This window comes from Onychostoma macrolepis, chromosome 02, assembly GCF_012432095.1.
Source record: "Onychostoma macrolepis isolate SWU-2019 chromosome 02, ASM1243209v1, whole genome shotgun sequence".
NCBI lineage: Eukaryota > Metazoa > Chordata > Actinopteri > Cypriniformes > Cyprinidae > Onychostoma > Onychostoma macrolepis.
The window spans coordinates 23,532,499-23,549,222 of record NC_081156.1 but is presented as its reverse complement, the minus strand read 5'-3'; the positions used below and the strand labels follow the sequence as shown (position 1 = coordinate 23,549,222).

The 16,724-nt window shown below is 33.9% G+C and overlaps 1 long non-coding RNA gene and 3 gene segments (V, D, J or C); all 4 read left to right on the top strand.

The window, feature by feature from the left end:
* The first annotated feature begins 1,008 nt into the window (after positions 1 to 1,008).
* LOC131552494 (uncharacterized) lies at positions 1,009 to 3,851 on the top strand. Of its 2 annotated transcripts, XR_009273987.1 has the most exons (4): positions 1,009 to 1,702; positions 1,784 to 1,976; positions 2,528 to 2,674; positions 2,837 to 3,851. It is a non-coding gene; the product is annotated as an uncharacterized LOC131552494 (long non-coding RNA). The 2 variants fall into 2 exon arrangements; XR_009273984.1 differs by having other exon boundaries at positions 1,009 to 1,976.
* Positions 3,852 to 4,542: 691 nt separating this feature from the next.
* Positions 4,543 to 5,410, top strand: LOC131552455 (T cell receptor alpha variable 14/delta variable 4-like). The segment is given in 2 exon segments: positions 4,543 to 4,710; positions 4,792 to 5,410. Coding segments are annotated over 2 exon segments (393 nt in total).
* A 2,507-nt stretch (positions 5,411 to 7,917) lies between these two features.
* On the top strand, positions 7,918 to 8,433 carry LOC131552467 (T cell receptor alpha variable 12-3-like). The segment is given in 2 exon segments: positions 7,918 to 7,995; positions 8,095 to 8,433. Coding segments are annotated over 2 exon segments (369 nt in total).
* A 5,563-nt stretch (positions 8,434 to 13,996) lies between these two features.
* Positions 13,997 to 14,616, top strand: LOC131552441 (T cell receptor alpha variable 12-3-like). The segment is given in 2 exon segments: positions 13,997 to 14,126; positions 14,214 to 14,616. Coding segments are annotated over 2 exon segments (396 nt in total).
* Positions 14,617 to 16,724: the final 2,108 nt, after the last annotated feature.

Below are 16,724 nucleotides of genomic sequence, written 5' to 3'. Positions count from 1 at the left end.
ACAATATACAATACAGCATATGGAAGAAAGTGAACAGCAGCAGGAAGTTCAAAGAGGAGGAAGTTCCTGTGTGTGTTTGTGACTGATCTGCAGTGACTTACAGCTCAGAGCACTGAGAGACTCAACAGAGAACTGAACTGATCTGACTGAACATGGACAGATGCTTCATACTGATTCTCATTGTGGGAACAGGTACATTATTTACTGAGCAACTGATGAAACTGAACAGTTTTAAAGCTTAATACCTCAAATGCTAAATTTTTAATAGACTGATTGTTTTTTTTTTTTTTTCATAAAAAGTAAATTGTATTTGCAAAATTATTTTGTTTATCTTTTTATTGTGTGTTTATTATTATTTTGGTTTTATGTGCTTATTGTTGACAGGTTTGGTGGCTGGAGACAACATTGAGCCAAATAAAGGGATGGAAAAACTTGTAAAGAAACAGAAACTGTCAAGCTGAGCTGCTCATATTCTACAAGTAGTGAATATGTTTGGCTTTACTGGTACAGACAGTATCCCAACAGAGAACCACAATTCTTATTATACAAAAATGCACGGTCAGCGGGTGGTGAACACACCTCTGATCGTCGATTTCAGTCGACTACATCACGTACATCCACTGAACTCACTATTACTGATGCACGTCTGTCAGATTCAGCTCTCTATTATTGTGCTCTAAGAGTAGCAGCCCAGTGATACAAAACATGAGACATGTCGTACAAAAACCAGAAGCTCTTTTCACTTTGAACCAGTCTAGTGAAAACCACAATCAAAACCACAATATATCCAGCTCTGAATGTAATAAAATATGTGGTCACACCTGTGTAAGACATAATTAGATCTTTGTAAATTGTAAATTAGAAACTTAAGAAAAGTAGCATTAACATGTCCAGATGACATGTACATGTAAACCACTTTTATATGGTCATATAATCTCCATTCTCCGGCAGAAACAGAATAACTTTTCATTAATCTCTTAAATGTAAAAACACTTTAAATTCTTTAAAAATGAATAAACTAACTTTCATTATATGGATTTTCATTACATTCCTGATATTCTGATTCAAATTCAAATTCAGCTACCAACGAGTTGTGACCAATTTAATTAATATTCATGAATGGGAGCCAGTTTTTTAAATTCTGAATTGCTCCAAAAGCTGTTTGATTTAATTTTATTTAATACAGAAAGTCCACTATATACCTAATATCATGTTAGGATTATTTTATTAAATGCAGTGGAAACTGAAAGACAATTAAAAAAAAAAAAGGTGAACAGATTTACTAAACAAAATATATTTCAAAATCACACATAAAACATTAATAGCACAGAGAAAACAAGAGAAGACATTAATAAGCCCTCTCGTTTGGTACCCAGGTGTGAAATGTAGCTATGAATTGGCTGAGAGAGGAGGGACTCAGTGTTCATATGATCTTAGTGTCTGACAGAGACTGTGGTTGAAAGGATTCAGTCCGACTCTTCTCAGAGTGAACACTTGTACAATGGATCTTCATGTACTTATTCTGTTCTGTGCCTCAGTCAGTATCTACATTCATTTTTATTGATCAGTTTTTTGTTTTAAAGAAAACTCACTAAAACACTAAATGTACATTTTCTCTTTCAGCTGCTGTCTTTGAAAATGTCATCACACCAAATAAAACAGAGTTATGTGCTGAGGAGAATTCAGATGTTATCGTTATCTTGTAATTATGCCTCTGCAAATTATATCTGGTATAGTCAGAATGGAAGATCAAAACCTGATTTTTTTTGTACTCCCCTACTAGGACAAAAGAGACACGGATGTCTAAAGTAGATTCAAGACTGTCTATCAGAATCTCCAACAGTGAACAAAACCATGTGATTCTGGAGATCTCCTCTGCTGCTGTATCAGACTCTGCTCTGTACTACTGCGCTCTGAGGACCACAGTCACAGGAAACTCAACGCAATGTCAAACTCAGTAAATGTCAACTTACACAGTAAGAGATAACATGGAAAGAGACACAATCAAAGACTGACAGCTCTAGCTGTGAAGTCTCACAAAAATGTAAATTTTTGGGTAAAAGTAAATTACAGATAAAATGTTAAACATGTAAATCAATATAACAAATGAAAACTTAAAGCAGAATCATAATATTCTTAATTCCATTAGATTCATTCAAAAGTAGCCTATGGTTTATGTTTCAATCACAAAGCTCCACAAGGCGGCAGTGTTCTCAAACTTTCATTAGGAGCTGAAGTCATGGATGACATTTTTAATACTTTTTCAACATTTTAACATTTTTTTTTTAGAGAGGAACACTTCGATTTATTAAAAAAGCTTCCAGAATAATATAATTCCTCTAAAGCAAAAAATTCACATGATAAAACTGACATTAAAGTCATTTTTGGGTCACCCTATAAAATAAAACATATCAGTATAAATCTTGTTGCTATTGTCTGAAACTTTTATCACACATACCATCATTTTATGTAATTTTCCTAAACAGTTATCAATGTTACAAAGCCTTCACTGGTTTCACACTCACAGAGATCAGGAGGTTCCTGAATGTCTTGATAACTGAAGAGCAGAAAGCATCAGTAACACAGTCAGAGCACAGAGAGCATTAACACACAACTGATCTGATCATATTCACCATGAACAAATACATGCTGCTGCTTTTCATTATGGCATCAGGTGCGTCATTTACTTCAGATCTTTTAGTAACAGCTTTAAAGACCCTATAAAACACTGAATGGTATTTTTCCTTTTTTTTTTTTTTTTTTTTAAACAAGTGCAGAGTAACTTTATTGTTAGAATGTTTAACATGAGAGTTAATATTGTGCTTAATGTTTGCAGATGTAATGGCTGTGGACAAAATTGAGCCAAACAGAAGGACCAATATCATCAAAACTGAAAGAGAGACTGTAATGCTGAGCTGCTCTTATGAGTCAGACAGTGAATATGTACGTCTGTATTGGTACAGACAATATCACAATGGAGAACCTCAATATTTATTACATCAAGGTTCTCGATCAAGCATAACAAGGCACAGCTCCGATCCTCGATTTATGTCAAGTATTTCTCGCATTTTCACTGAACTCATTATTAGTAGTGTGACTGTGTCAGATTCAGCTCTCTATTACTGCACTTTAAGAGTTGAAGCCCAGTGATACAAACCATGAAACAAGTCGTACAAAAACTACAAGCCATTTTCACTTTGAAGCTCTTATTATGAAAACCAAATCAAAACCTCAATGTTAGATAATAACTGCAAACACCTGCGTGAGGTTGAGGCAAGAAATGTTTTACAAAAGGAATAAAAAGGAGGTAGAAGGATTGTAAGTGTAATGAATGTACTTTCACTTGCTTTATGCCTAACAAGTTTAACATCTGACTTAATTTCAGCTGTGTAACACTGAAACAAACCAAAAGAGGGCAACATCTCTCATCACACTAACAGAGTGGTTTCCTTTAACTTTTCACAAGCTCCTCCTTAAAGTCCTATCATATTATGAAAGCAAACCTGTCTTATTTATTTTGACTTCATTGTCTGTTTGAAACAGATCATGAGGTGGTTCATGAATATATTTCTATTTGCACTATTCAGTCTTGGTATGTATTTCTACACATTTTAAGCAGTTAGACCACTCTTTAAAAATTGTATAGATTGTTTGTTGATATGGATTTTGTGATATACATCAAAAATCATAACTACATCAAATATTCTTAAATCCTTACAGAGTGCAGATCAGAAGACAAAGTTGATCAGCCAGACAAACATGTGACTGAAGCTGAAGGACAATCAGTGACATTAGATTGTACATATACAACAACCTCAACACAACCATACATCTTCTGGTACATCCAGAGAACAAATGACCTTCCTAGATACATCCTGAGGAGGGACAAATATGGAGCAGATAATGATGCTCAGTTCCAGAAGAGATTTCACTCTAAATTTTCATCAGATTCAGTTCCTCTGACAATCCAGGATGTGCGTGTGTCTGACTCTGCTGTGTACTACTGTGCTCTGAGGCCCACAGTGAGAAAACTCAAGTCAAACCACATACAAAAACACAGAGACATAAACATGTTTGTGACTGTTTCTTCATGATAAACATATTTGTAGTTTAAAAACTATATTAAAATCAAAATGAATGTAGCAGTCAATCATAACTACAATGAACTACAATATTGATCATGCAATCATTATTATATTGTTTGCATGATTTAATGTAATTGAATGATTTCAGTATAATTTAGCAATAGTGTTTTCTTGATTTAAGGCTGTGTGAAGTAGAACTGTCTTCCAACATGAACAACTGGATAACATATTATTTATGCTTAGGCGGATAAATTGTTTCAAATGATGGTACGCTGTCGTGTGTGAAGCCCAAAATAACATTCAAAACGTGACTGTAATGGGAGAAATGCAGGAACATATTACAATAATTACATTCTCATAAGGTCATATTCTTAAATAAGGATGACAGATCAAATTTTGTTAATTCATTTATTTATTTATTGGTAATCATACACTTTTAACATTAGTTCATGTGACTTGATCTGATATCAAATTCGAGCAAAGGTATAATGTGGCTCAGAGAGGAGGGACTCAGTGTTCATATGATCTTAGTGTCTGACAGACTGTGGTTGAAAGGATTCAGTCTGACTCTTCTCAGAGTGAACAATGGATCTTCATTCAGTTATTCTGTTCTGTGCCTCAGCTGGTATGTTATTAAATACATTTTTGTTGTTGAAAACGAATTATATTAAAAACATCTCACAAAAATTCACAACTTCTTTTTCAGCTGCTGTTTTTGGGAATGTCATTAAACCAAACAAAACAGATGTTTTTGCTGAGGAGGGTTCAAGTGTTACATTATCCTGTAGTTTTACTGACTCTGGAGGTTCAGATAATCTCCACTGGTACCGTCAGTATGGAAGATCAAAACCTGAATTTCTTGTACTCATCTACAGCAAATCAAAAGAAGCTCAGCGGTCTGATGTTGATCCAAGATTCACTGTTAATATTCCAAAAAGTGAACATGTGGATCTGGAGATCTCCTCTGCTGCTGTATCAGACTCTGCTCTGTACTACTGTGCTCTGGCGTCCACAGTGACAGGAAACACATCAGCTCTCTACAAAAACCTGTTACAGTGAGAGACAAGAGAGAAACACAGAGACAGAGATGAATGGAATTTTGTGCAATATGAAAGGTTTTCATTACATTAAATTACAGTTACATTAAATCACTACGAAGCTGCTCTTTAATACCTGTAATTCAGAAAACTGTCAAACAATAAAACATCTCAAATGATTCTTATGTGCAATAAATAGTGAAGGTTCATGTATGCCACAGGATGGCAGTGCTCACATATTTTCACACAGAGTTACTGCTATGTTTCTAATCCTATATAATAAGAGAACACATCATACTACGACATTATGTTATACATTTATATTGTGAAAATTAAAACTTATACATTAAAAAATGATATAACAAAAAACTTAACTCTACAAAGAAAAATGACATATTCAGATTTTCATTACTTACTGTTTTTCTCAATTGCTAACACACAGTTCATGAAACAATTCACCATTTTCTCACAACTATAAACACAATCTCAAAATTACACACCAACTTGTGCAAACTTCAAACTTCCAGGTCAAAATCAAATAGTTTAATCAAAAACATATTCTCTTTTGTCAGACTCAAACTTTGGCCTCAGATGACACACAAAGCTGTCAAATACTCAGACTATGTTCCTGTCTAGAGAACACTAGTGAGATCAATTCAAAACACTGTTACAAAAACCTCCTTTTGGGAAATAGGAATCCTTTTGCTAGTTAATGTCTGTTACAGTATACAGCATAAATAAAGGGGTGCAGATACAGTAAAATTCAGCAATAAACTTTAAGAAAAGTTTACTTTCATTACACGACTGTAAAGATATCTTACAGTAGATGAAAAGCACTAGAAGAGAAAAGTTCAAAAACCAAACAACTGAATATACAGTAAACACACACTGGACTATACTGTCAGTTACTGTGAATAAATAAATAAATATTCATTCATTCATTCAGCATCCTCAGCCAAATTGCATTACAGTATTGGTAGTATCCTTATTTGTTATAGCGGTTTCTTAGTCTTCTGAAAAAAGACTTCTCTGTCTTCCCTGGACAGTCGTCTCTCAGTTCTGCAAAAATAGAGTAGATGTAAGGACTACTTGGCTACAAATCATTTCAACAGTACTGTAATGAGTTTGAGGGTGTACAACATGTGCTACATTATTTACTGTACATAGAATGATGAAAGTTGTCTCATCTGAAGTACTGCTGCTATGTACTGTCATTATATTGTATGTGTCAGTACTATTGAAACCTTGTAGATGAGCCTGTAGGCCATCTTCCCTCATGGTCAGTCCATGCAGAAGAACATGGTCAACTATAGTGTTTTGTATTTCATCAGGAACAAACGACCTTTGACCTCATCCCCTTAATTTTTTCTTATCTCCTCCTATTCCTCTTTGTCTCCCACTACCAGTATTCATTTTCCAAAACACATAATCACTTGTGCTCCTGTGCATATCATCCTGAGATTCTGACCTGTGTGTCATCAGTTGTGCTACTGAATGTTCACACATGGATAAACATGTGCTGTTTGTGTTCATTTTTTGATGCTTGAGTTAATTATATTGTGTGTTTGAGTTTTCTAAATGAGAACATGGTTAAACCTGCAAAATGATGGCGTTTTTGTGTAGAGTTTTGCAGAAAACACTGAGCAAATTAGAACGTGTGTGCAAACAGGTGAAATGTGTTAAAAGTTTTGAGAAACATGTCTTTGTTTTGAGAACTGTATGAATGGTTTGGAAAAATGGGCCAAATGAATCAGTTATAGTGTGTTAGCAATCGAGAAAAACTGTAATATTTCCATGCTCATAATAAAGTGAAAAATATAGGCATCAAATATTTATATAGAACTTGTAGACACTCAAGTTCTATATACGACTATAGCCTTAATTAAATTAATTAATTGAAATTATAAATAAAATAACAATTAAAACTTGGTGCTAAAGGTCAATGTAAGGTGTGCAGTATATTTCTGATAACTGACTTTATACTGGCACTTATTGATCAGATTTTTTTTTGTAGAAATACTACATGGCCTATGCACCATCATCACCACTGTAATGTTTTGAGAATGTATTTGTTTTATATACAAATACATTCTCAATACAATTTATTAATGCTAGTGATAATGCATTAAAAGAGAGATCAGTTAAGTATGACTTGTTGAATGGTGCTGAGATTCTCACTCTTATTCAATATTAGCACTCTTTGTAGTTCTTCAAATGAAGTGTCTCTCAGCACCACTCCTGTTGAGTTCACAGCTCTTCTGACTCTCCAGCAGTATCCAACCTATATTATTGATATTGATATTATTGCTCAGTCTTCTGGGTTTATTTTCATGGCTTTGCCAGTGACTTTTGAGTTTCTTTTTACATCTCAAATCAAGTCCTTAAAAAGAAAGATACACAGAGACAAAGACTAAGAAAGCAACTATAAACTGTAGTTGTGATTAATATTTATAGTAGATTTAATAGGTAAACAATCTTATAAAAAGCTACTGAATCCAAGTCTACATGTGCAAAACTGTAAATAAGTAAACATTCAAATAAATATGAAATTCAAAAGTGTATTAAGAAAGCCAGTATTGTTAATTACATCAAATCCATACAAAAGCAGCCTATAGTTTGAGTTCTAAAGCATTATCATGTGTAACACATAGTGCAGGTATAATGTGCCACAAGATGACAGTGTTCTCAGAGATTCAACTGCAGCAATGAACAACAGAATTGAACTTATGCAGGTATATGTGGCTCAGAGAGGAGGGACACATGATCTAATGTGTCTGACAGAGACTGCGGTTGAAAGGATTCAGTCTGACTCTTCTCAGAGCGAACACAATCAATGGATCTTCATTCAGTTATTCTGTTCTGTGTCTCAGCAGGTGTGTATTTATTTGGTTAATTATGTTTTTTTTAAAACAAGTTTTCTTTAAATCTCTAAAAAGTTACAAATATACTTTTAAAAATGTTTATTTTTTCAGCTGCTGTCTTTGGAAATGTTTATGAGGAGGGTTTGAATGTTATATTGTCCTGCAGTCATTCACCTGCAGCTTCAGATACACTCTACTGGTACCGTCAGTATGAAAGATCAAAACCTGAATTTCTTGTACTCACCTACGGCAGTGCAAAAGAAGTTAAGGTGTCTGATGTAGATCCAAGATTCTCTGTTAAAGTTGAAAAAAGGGAACAAATCCATGTCTATCTGGAGATCTCCTCTGCTGCTGTATCAGACTCTGCTCTGTACTACTGTGCTCTGCAGCCCACAGTGACAGGAAACACATCAGCTCTCTACAAAAACCTGTTAAAGTGAGAGACAAGCGAAAAACCCCCCAAAAAACAAGAAATAAAGCAAATAAAAATTTAATTATCTTAAATAATTCTCATGTGTAATAGAAGTATATAGCACATACAGTACATTCACTTGGAATTCCTGCTTGTTCCAAATTTTCATTACATTTTATATAAAATTAGTTAGACTATAAACAATAAATATTCTTCGAATTTTTATCAGTCAAAAATGAAAATGATAAATGCAAGTATTTAAGCCATGCCTTTATAAAGCAGAATGTTTCTATGTATGTTTTTGACTGATCTGCAGTGACTTACTGCTCAGAGCCTCAACAGATATTTATTTATTTATTTACTATTCTTCTTATTATTATTTTGTAAAAAGTGCAGAAATAATGGGAGAAAGGGAAATAGTCAAATTGATCTGCTCATATAGTGCAATTATATGGCTTTTCTGGTACATGCAGAATCTGAAAAGTATTTAGTACAAAAAGGTGTATTTATTACAAAAAGGTGCACAATCATATAGTTATGAACACACCGCTGATCCATGGTTTCAGTCAACCACATCACGCACATCCACTGAGCTCACTATTAAAAATGTAGCTCTTTCAGATTCAGCTCTCTATTATTGTACTCTATTAGTAGAAGCCCAGTGATACAAAACATGAGAACCTGAAGCTCTTTTTACTTTCAATATATCTAGTTAAAAACTCCAATCAAAACCACAATCTATCCAGCCCCCAATGTAATAAAATATGTGGTCACACGTGTGCCAATTTGAGTCAGGCCTGCTGCTAAAAAACAAAAAATACAAAAAGTATTGACAAAGCGTTTAGATATCACAAAGTGCTACTGCTATCATTTTAGCTTTTGTCTCCAAGGAGAACACTTTTTAATCTATTGAAAACAATGTAAGATTGCATAATCTATATGTTAAACTATTCAGTTAAGATCCTACTGTGTGTAACGTCTGCAAATAGTTGTGCACTTCAAAACAGAAAAGACTAACATCGCCTGCTGTACATAAACTAGTCAAGTTTACTTCGGGTCTCTGTACACATTTTGTTCCATTGTATGTCTCAACATATAGCAAAATGACAGTAAAAACTTGAGATGCCACTTATGCAATATACTTGCAGTTAACCAGAAGAGGGCAGTAGGTGCTCAATATTACATTTGATGATACAGCAGCTTTTAGAAGTCTCCGCAAGCTCCTCCTTGGATCATCTTAAGAATACCAAAAACAAAACTGTCATATTCACTGATTTATCTGGACTTCAAGATACAGTCATGTCACACAGGTTGATGAATATGTTTCTCTTCACACTACTCATTCTTGGTATGAATTTTCATTTAATACAGCTGCATATTCATGTAAGTTGATTATATGAGTCAATATCACCATAGAGTGCCTTTCAACCCTCGCAATACACCCAAAATTTGGTTTTTAATTTCACACACCATTCGCTTTATGTCATGTCATAAATAGTAGACACTCAAGTTCTATATATTAGCTGAGCTCCCACACATTTTTTTAGATAATTATGGGTCATTATTTGAAGCATAAACCATGTCCACCCTGTCGTGGACATATATATATATTACTGTTAAATACGTTTTCATTGCAAAATTAAGATGCAAATCATATTTTCTGAAAGGTATGATGTCCCTTTCCTACACAGGGTTATTTGTTTGCTTTCAAATTATAATTACATAATATATATATATTTTTGTAAACCATGTGTATTTAAAGAAACTCATTCAATTTTCACATGTATTTTTTCTTATTTTGACAAAACTGTGATATTTGGATGCCTTTTTTTGTTTGCATGTTATTGCCCCCAAACCTATTGAACACACTGGATTATATAGATATGATTGAATTATTATTTAAAATATTATTGTAAAATATCAAGATGACAGGGTGGACACATAAAGCAGAACACAAAAAACTTGACAAAATATGACAATGAAACTTTTTACACTCATTTTTTTCGGTGGCCGAGAGAGCTCAACGCGCTGCAAATAGAAAAAAAACACCTGCAAATTAAGAAAACAACTTTGTCAATTTTACAACACAAGCAACTGCAAATGCTCACAACACAAACAAATAAAGAAACGCACTGCAAATACTCACAACACAACCAAACAAAGAAACACGCTGGAAATAAAATTCTTTATTGTGAGCATTTGCAGCACCTGCTGTCAACTTGATGAAGATGTTTTCTTGATTTGCAGGTGCTTTTTTTATTTGCATGTGTTTTCTGAAGTTGGAGCGCGTTGAGCTCTCTCGGCCACCGTACAACAGGGATCCCAAAAGTGATAATTTCTTCACAATAAGCATATCTGAAATGTAAAATATATTAAAGTCATACTGAAGGTAAAATGAACTACAATAATAATAAATCAATTTTAAATTATCCACCCATCCATTCCAAATTCTGATTATATATTATAACATAATTGTCTTTAAGGGTCTTTATAATTTCTGTCATAAAATAACTTTATAGGGAACTGTGTGCTTATACTAAGATTGCCTGCTGCACATACTGTAAACTATGTTAATCTGGTCGAGGAATTTACTTCTAATGGCTGTAGTTCTTGGTAAGTAACTTAACTGTTAAATGTAACAAATTTGTATTATCCTTAGATAAGAACATATATGGAAATTATTTCTTTCATACACCAGATTCTGTCAATCAGCCAACAAGAGTTCAAACAGCTTCTGAACATGAGATGGTTAAACTTCACTGCACTTACAGTACCAGTGACCAATACCCTTATCTTTACTGGTACCAACATGAAACCAATGGATTCCCAGTTTACATGCTCCGTAAACTCTCATCTGGATTGAGCAGCAGTGAAAAAGAATTTGAGGAGAGATTTCGTGCAGATCTCAACAAATCCTCAAACTCAGTTTCTCTGACAATCAGGGATGTGTGTGTCTGACTCTGCTGTTTACTACTGTGCTCTGCAGCCCACTGTGACTGAAACACAAGAGCTGAAAAACAAGAGCTCTGAAATTTTACTTATAATAAACACACATTTAACTATAATAAACACACTCCAGCAGTGGGTGGAGCTTAATGTTGCGAGTGTGAGACAGAGCGAAACAGCTACAGTTATTCAGATTATATTGTTGTCATCACTGTCTCTGAAAAGACATCATGTTTCTCTTCACCTGTATACTAATCCAGTTTTGCATGGGTAAGAGATATTCATTCAATCAATATGCTTATTATGAAAAAAAAAAAAATTCTTAAAAATTAAATCAATTTAGCTATTGTGTTTTAGTTTAATTGGGGTCCTTTTCTTTTTCACAGGAAATTCTTTTGGTGACACAATACAACCATAGTTTCCAGAAGAACATGGTTCTGAGGGTGAAAATGTGACTCTGTCCTGTAACTAAAGTCTCACTAGTGGCACTAGTGTTACTATCCAGTGGTATCGCCAGAGTTTTTACTTCTTGTCACTGAATATTCAAGCAAATCTGAGTCTGAACTACATCTATTTTCAGAAGCTAAAAAAGAAATCAAACGTGTGGACCTTCCCTTTTATCTAGTAAAATTAACACACATATACATTTACAGTCATGGCCAAAAATATCGGCACCCTTGGTAAATATTATCAAAGAAGGCTGTGAAAATTAATCTGCATTGTTAATCCTTCTGATCTTTTATTTTAAAAAATCACAACAATCTAACCTTTCATTGGATAATAAGAATTTAAAATGGGGAGAAATATCATTATGAAATAAAAAAACAAAATTTCTCAAATACATGTTGAACACAATTATTGGCACCCCTAGAAATTCTTATGAGTAAAATATCTCTGAAGTATATATTCCCATTCATATTCACAATTTGTTTGGGAGTGTCACGAATCTGGTCTGCACTCCCGTTCATTTACCACTAGAGGACACCACACATCACATGGACTGCATTTCCCATCAGCCATCTCACCAATCACACGCACACAACTGTCACCAATCACTCATTGCTCTAATCACATGCACACCTGATCACACAGCATCACTAATCACACACACTATTTCAACCCTGGACATTCTCTCCCTCGTTGCCGAGTATTGTATGCATTGTTGTTGCCCTACAGAGCCCCGTTAGTTTGCCTTGCCTTGCCTTGCCTTGCCTTGCCTTGCCTTGCCTTGCCTTGCCTTGCCTTGCCTTGCCTTGCCTTGCCTTGCCTTGCCTTGCCTTGCCTTGCCTTGCCTTGCCTTGCCTTGCCTTTGTTGTTTTATCGTGTTTTCCCCTGCCTGGACTATCGCTGACGTTTTGGACTACCTCTCCGGTCTCGCCCCTTTGGATACTGTTCGCTGATCATCGACCCACGCTTGTCTCTGTTTACTCTTTGTCTCGCCCCTGTTATACCTGTTTGCCACTGTTTGACCCTGCCTGTTATGACCACGTCTCTGCCTAATAAAAGTCTGCAAATGGATCCGCACGCCTCTCGTCTCGTCAGCCCTGTAACAGGGAGGGTTTCAAGAGAAATTCTCCCAGCTCATCCAAAAACAAACTCCAGCATATTCAGTTATCAGACACAACTGGAACTTCAAATGGGACTGGCTTCTATGGTCGGATGAAACTAAAAAATGAGCTTTTTAGCAGCAAACACTCAAGATGGGTTTGGTGAACACAGGGATAAAAAGTACCCCATGTGTACAATGAAATATACTGCTGTATTTTTGATGTTGTGGGTCTATATTTCTGCTGGAGGTCCTGGACATCTTGTTTAGACGCATGGCATCATGGATTCTATCAAATACCAACAGATAAAAAATCACTAAGTGACTGACTCTGTTAGAAATCTTATAATGGGCCATGTTTGGATCTTCCAACCATACAATAATCCAAACACAAACCTCAAAAAACCCCCACAAAAATGGGTCACTGAGCACAAAACCAATCTTCTGCTGGCCATTCTAGTCCTCTGACCTGAACCTTGTAGAAAATGAGTGGAGTGAACTGAAGAGAAGAAGCACCAACATGGAGCTGGGAATCTAAAGGGTCTGGAGTGATTCTGGATGAAGGAATGGTCTCTGATCTCTTGTCAGGTGTCTCTAACCTCATCAGGCATTATAGGAGAAAATTTAGAGCTGTTAAACTTGCAAATGGAGGTTTCAAAAAGTATTGAATAAAAGGGTGCCGTTAATTGTGGCCAATGTGTATTACAGAAAAACATTTATTTCATAATGATATTTCCCCCCATTTTAAATTCTTATTATCCAATGAAAGGTTAGATTTAGATTACATTTTTTAAATAAAAGATCAAAAGCCTCACAGCCTTCTTTGCTCGTATTTACCAATGGTACCGATATTTTTGGCCATGACTGTATATTGAAGGATTCTCGCTCTCGCTCTCTCTCTCTATATATATGTATTAAATCAGCTTAACATTTAAAGCTAATATTTTTAATTACATAAAATCCATACAAAAGAATAGTTTATGTTTCATGTGTAACATATAGTGCCGGTATAACCTGCCACAAGATGGCAGTGTTCTCAGAGATTCAATAGGAACTGCAGCAATGAACAACAGAATTTAATTTACAGAACTGAAGTTATATAGGTATAATGTGACTCAGAGAGGAGTGACTCAGTAATCGAATCTGACAGAGACTGTGATAGAAACAGTCTGACTCTTCTCAGAGTGAACACTTGTACGATGGATCTTCATTCAGTTATTCTGTTCTGTGCCTCAATTGGTGTGAAATGATTTGGTTAATTATACTTTTTTTTAATATCTCACTAAAAATGAACAAATTTACTCTTACAAATGCTTTCTTTTTCAGCTGCGGTCTTTGGAAATGTAATTAAACCAAACAAAACCGATATTGTTTATGAGGAGGATTCAAATGTTACATTGACCTGTAGTCATTCCCCTGGAGCTTCAGATACTCTCTACTGGTACCGTCAGTATGGAAGATCAAAACCTGAATTTCTTGTACTCACCTACGGTAGTGCAAAAGAAGCTCAGCGGTCTGATGTAGATCCAAGATTTTCTGTTAAAGTTGAAAAAAGGGAAAAAAAACACGTGGATCTGAAGATCTCTTCTGCTGCTGTATCAGACTCTGCTCTGTACTACTGTGCTCTGAGGCCCACAGTGACAGGAAACACATCAGCTCTCTACAAAAACCTGTTACAGTGAGAGACAAGAGAGAAACACAGAGACAGAGATGAAGACGGAGAGAAAGAAGCTGTAACTGATCATTACAATATTATGTGTCAGAAAAATAATATAATAGAAAAATCACAGGTATTTACCTAAATCAAAAGGTATTTAATCAGTGTATTGGAAAAACAAAATATAATCACAATGTAACATTCTGTGAGCCAACATTTGGCAATATACAGATGAAGTAATAAATTTAGAATATCTTGTAATATTCTTAAAAAAAAAAAAATCAAATGTAACAAATGTTAAAATATCTCGAATGATTCTCATGTGTAATATATAGCGCATACAATCACATGGTGCTCTTGCTTGTTAAAGCAGTGTATTTAAATGATAACAGTATGTTTTTTTTTGTTTGTTTGTTTGTTTTGTAAGTGCTGTGAAATGTGTTTGTATTTATTTTGTCAACCTTGGTTTCACAAATCAAAAATCTTTTTTATTTGTGCTTACTGTTGACAGGTTTGGTGGCTGGAGACAACACTGAACCAGATAAAGGGACAGAAAAAGCCTCTAAAGAAACAAACTGTCAAGGTGAGCTGCTCATATAGTACAAATAGTGAATATGTTTATCTTTACTGGTACAGACACTATCAGAGAACTGCAGTATTTATCACGCAAAGGTGCACGATCGTAATACACCTCTGCTCTTCAGTTTCAGTCGACTACATCACAAACATCCACTGAACTCATTATTACTGAATACTGATGCACGTCTGTCAGATTCAGCTCTCTATTATTGTGCTCTAAGAGTAGTAGCCCAGTGATACAAAACATGAGACATGTCGTACAAAAATGAAGCTCTTTTCACTTTGAATATATCTAGTGAAAACCACAATCAAAACCAGAATCTGTTATAATAAAATATATGGTTACACCTGTCAGAGGTTAAATTTGGCCTTTTATAAAACTTAAAAATACGTACAGAATATCATGTTCCATGTGGTTACTTCAGTGCACAAATGCATGTCTTGAAAAAAGTCAAATGTTTGTCATCATTTACTCACCCTCATGTCATTCCAAACCTGTATGAATTTCTTTTTATGTTGAACATTAAAGATGATGTTTTGGGTGAACTGTTCCTTTATTTTCTACCTTAACTATATATATATATATATATATATATATATATATATATATATATATATATATATATTTACTACAAGAAAATGATAAGTAGGTCAATATTTAAACTAATCTATAAAATATTCTGCTTTTGTATTTAATAAAATAGTATAATTAAAAAAAAAAAAAAAAAAAAAACAGCACAGATTGCAACCAAATCTCATCAGGATCATAAAGAAAATAAAAGACAATTGCATGTATGTTGAAATTTAATATGACTGATATATATATATATATATATATATATATATATATATATATATATATATATCCTGCTGTGTGTAACTTCTGAAACAATTGTGATTGAAAAACTTATTAGACTAATATTGCCTGCTGTACGTAAACTGTTAATTTGAATAAGACGTACTTTTAATGCCTGAATTCCTTGTTAAATAAATGTTAAATGCAACAAATTTGTGTTAGTTAAAGTTGAGTTTATTTTATAATTTTATCTGTGACTGCCCAGGTGAAAAAGACGTAGTATTAAATGTATTAAAAATATACTTGAAATTCAAGTAGTATGTTTATAATACATTTGTATTCCCAACATGCCTATTTGAAGTGCATTAAAAATATACTTTAATATATTTAAATATATTTCTAAAAAGTATACTAGAACAACTTTTGTATTAAATATATGCTTAATTATACTTCTAAGAAATATGCTAAACAGAAGCATACTTTTAATGTGTTTATAAAAAGTATACTAGAAATACTTTGGTAATAAATATATTCTTAGTTACACTTTTAAGGAATATACTAAACACAAGCATACTTTTAGTGATGTTTTAGTGTATTTACAAAAAACACACTTATGTTACTCTTACTTAAAATATATTTTATGTGTATTTTGCGTAAGAACATAACAAAATGATTACACTTTTAGTAGGTTTTTAATGTACTTTATATTGCAGTAGGCCTACACATGGTTATATTTTAAATATTTATGTATTTATAATTTTAATATTTGGAAAAGTACGATATTTTGAAAAACATTTTTTACATT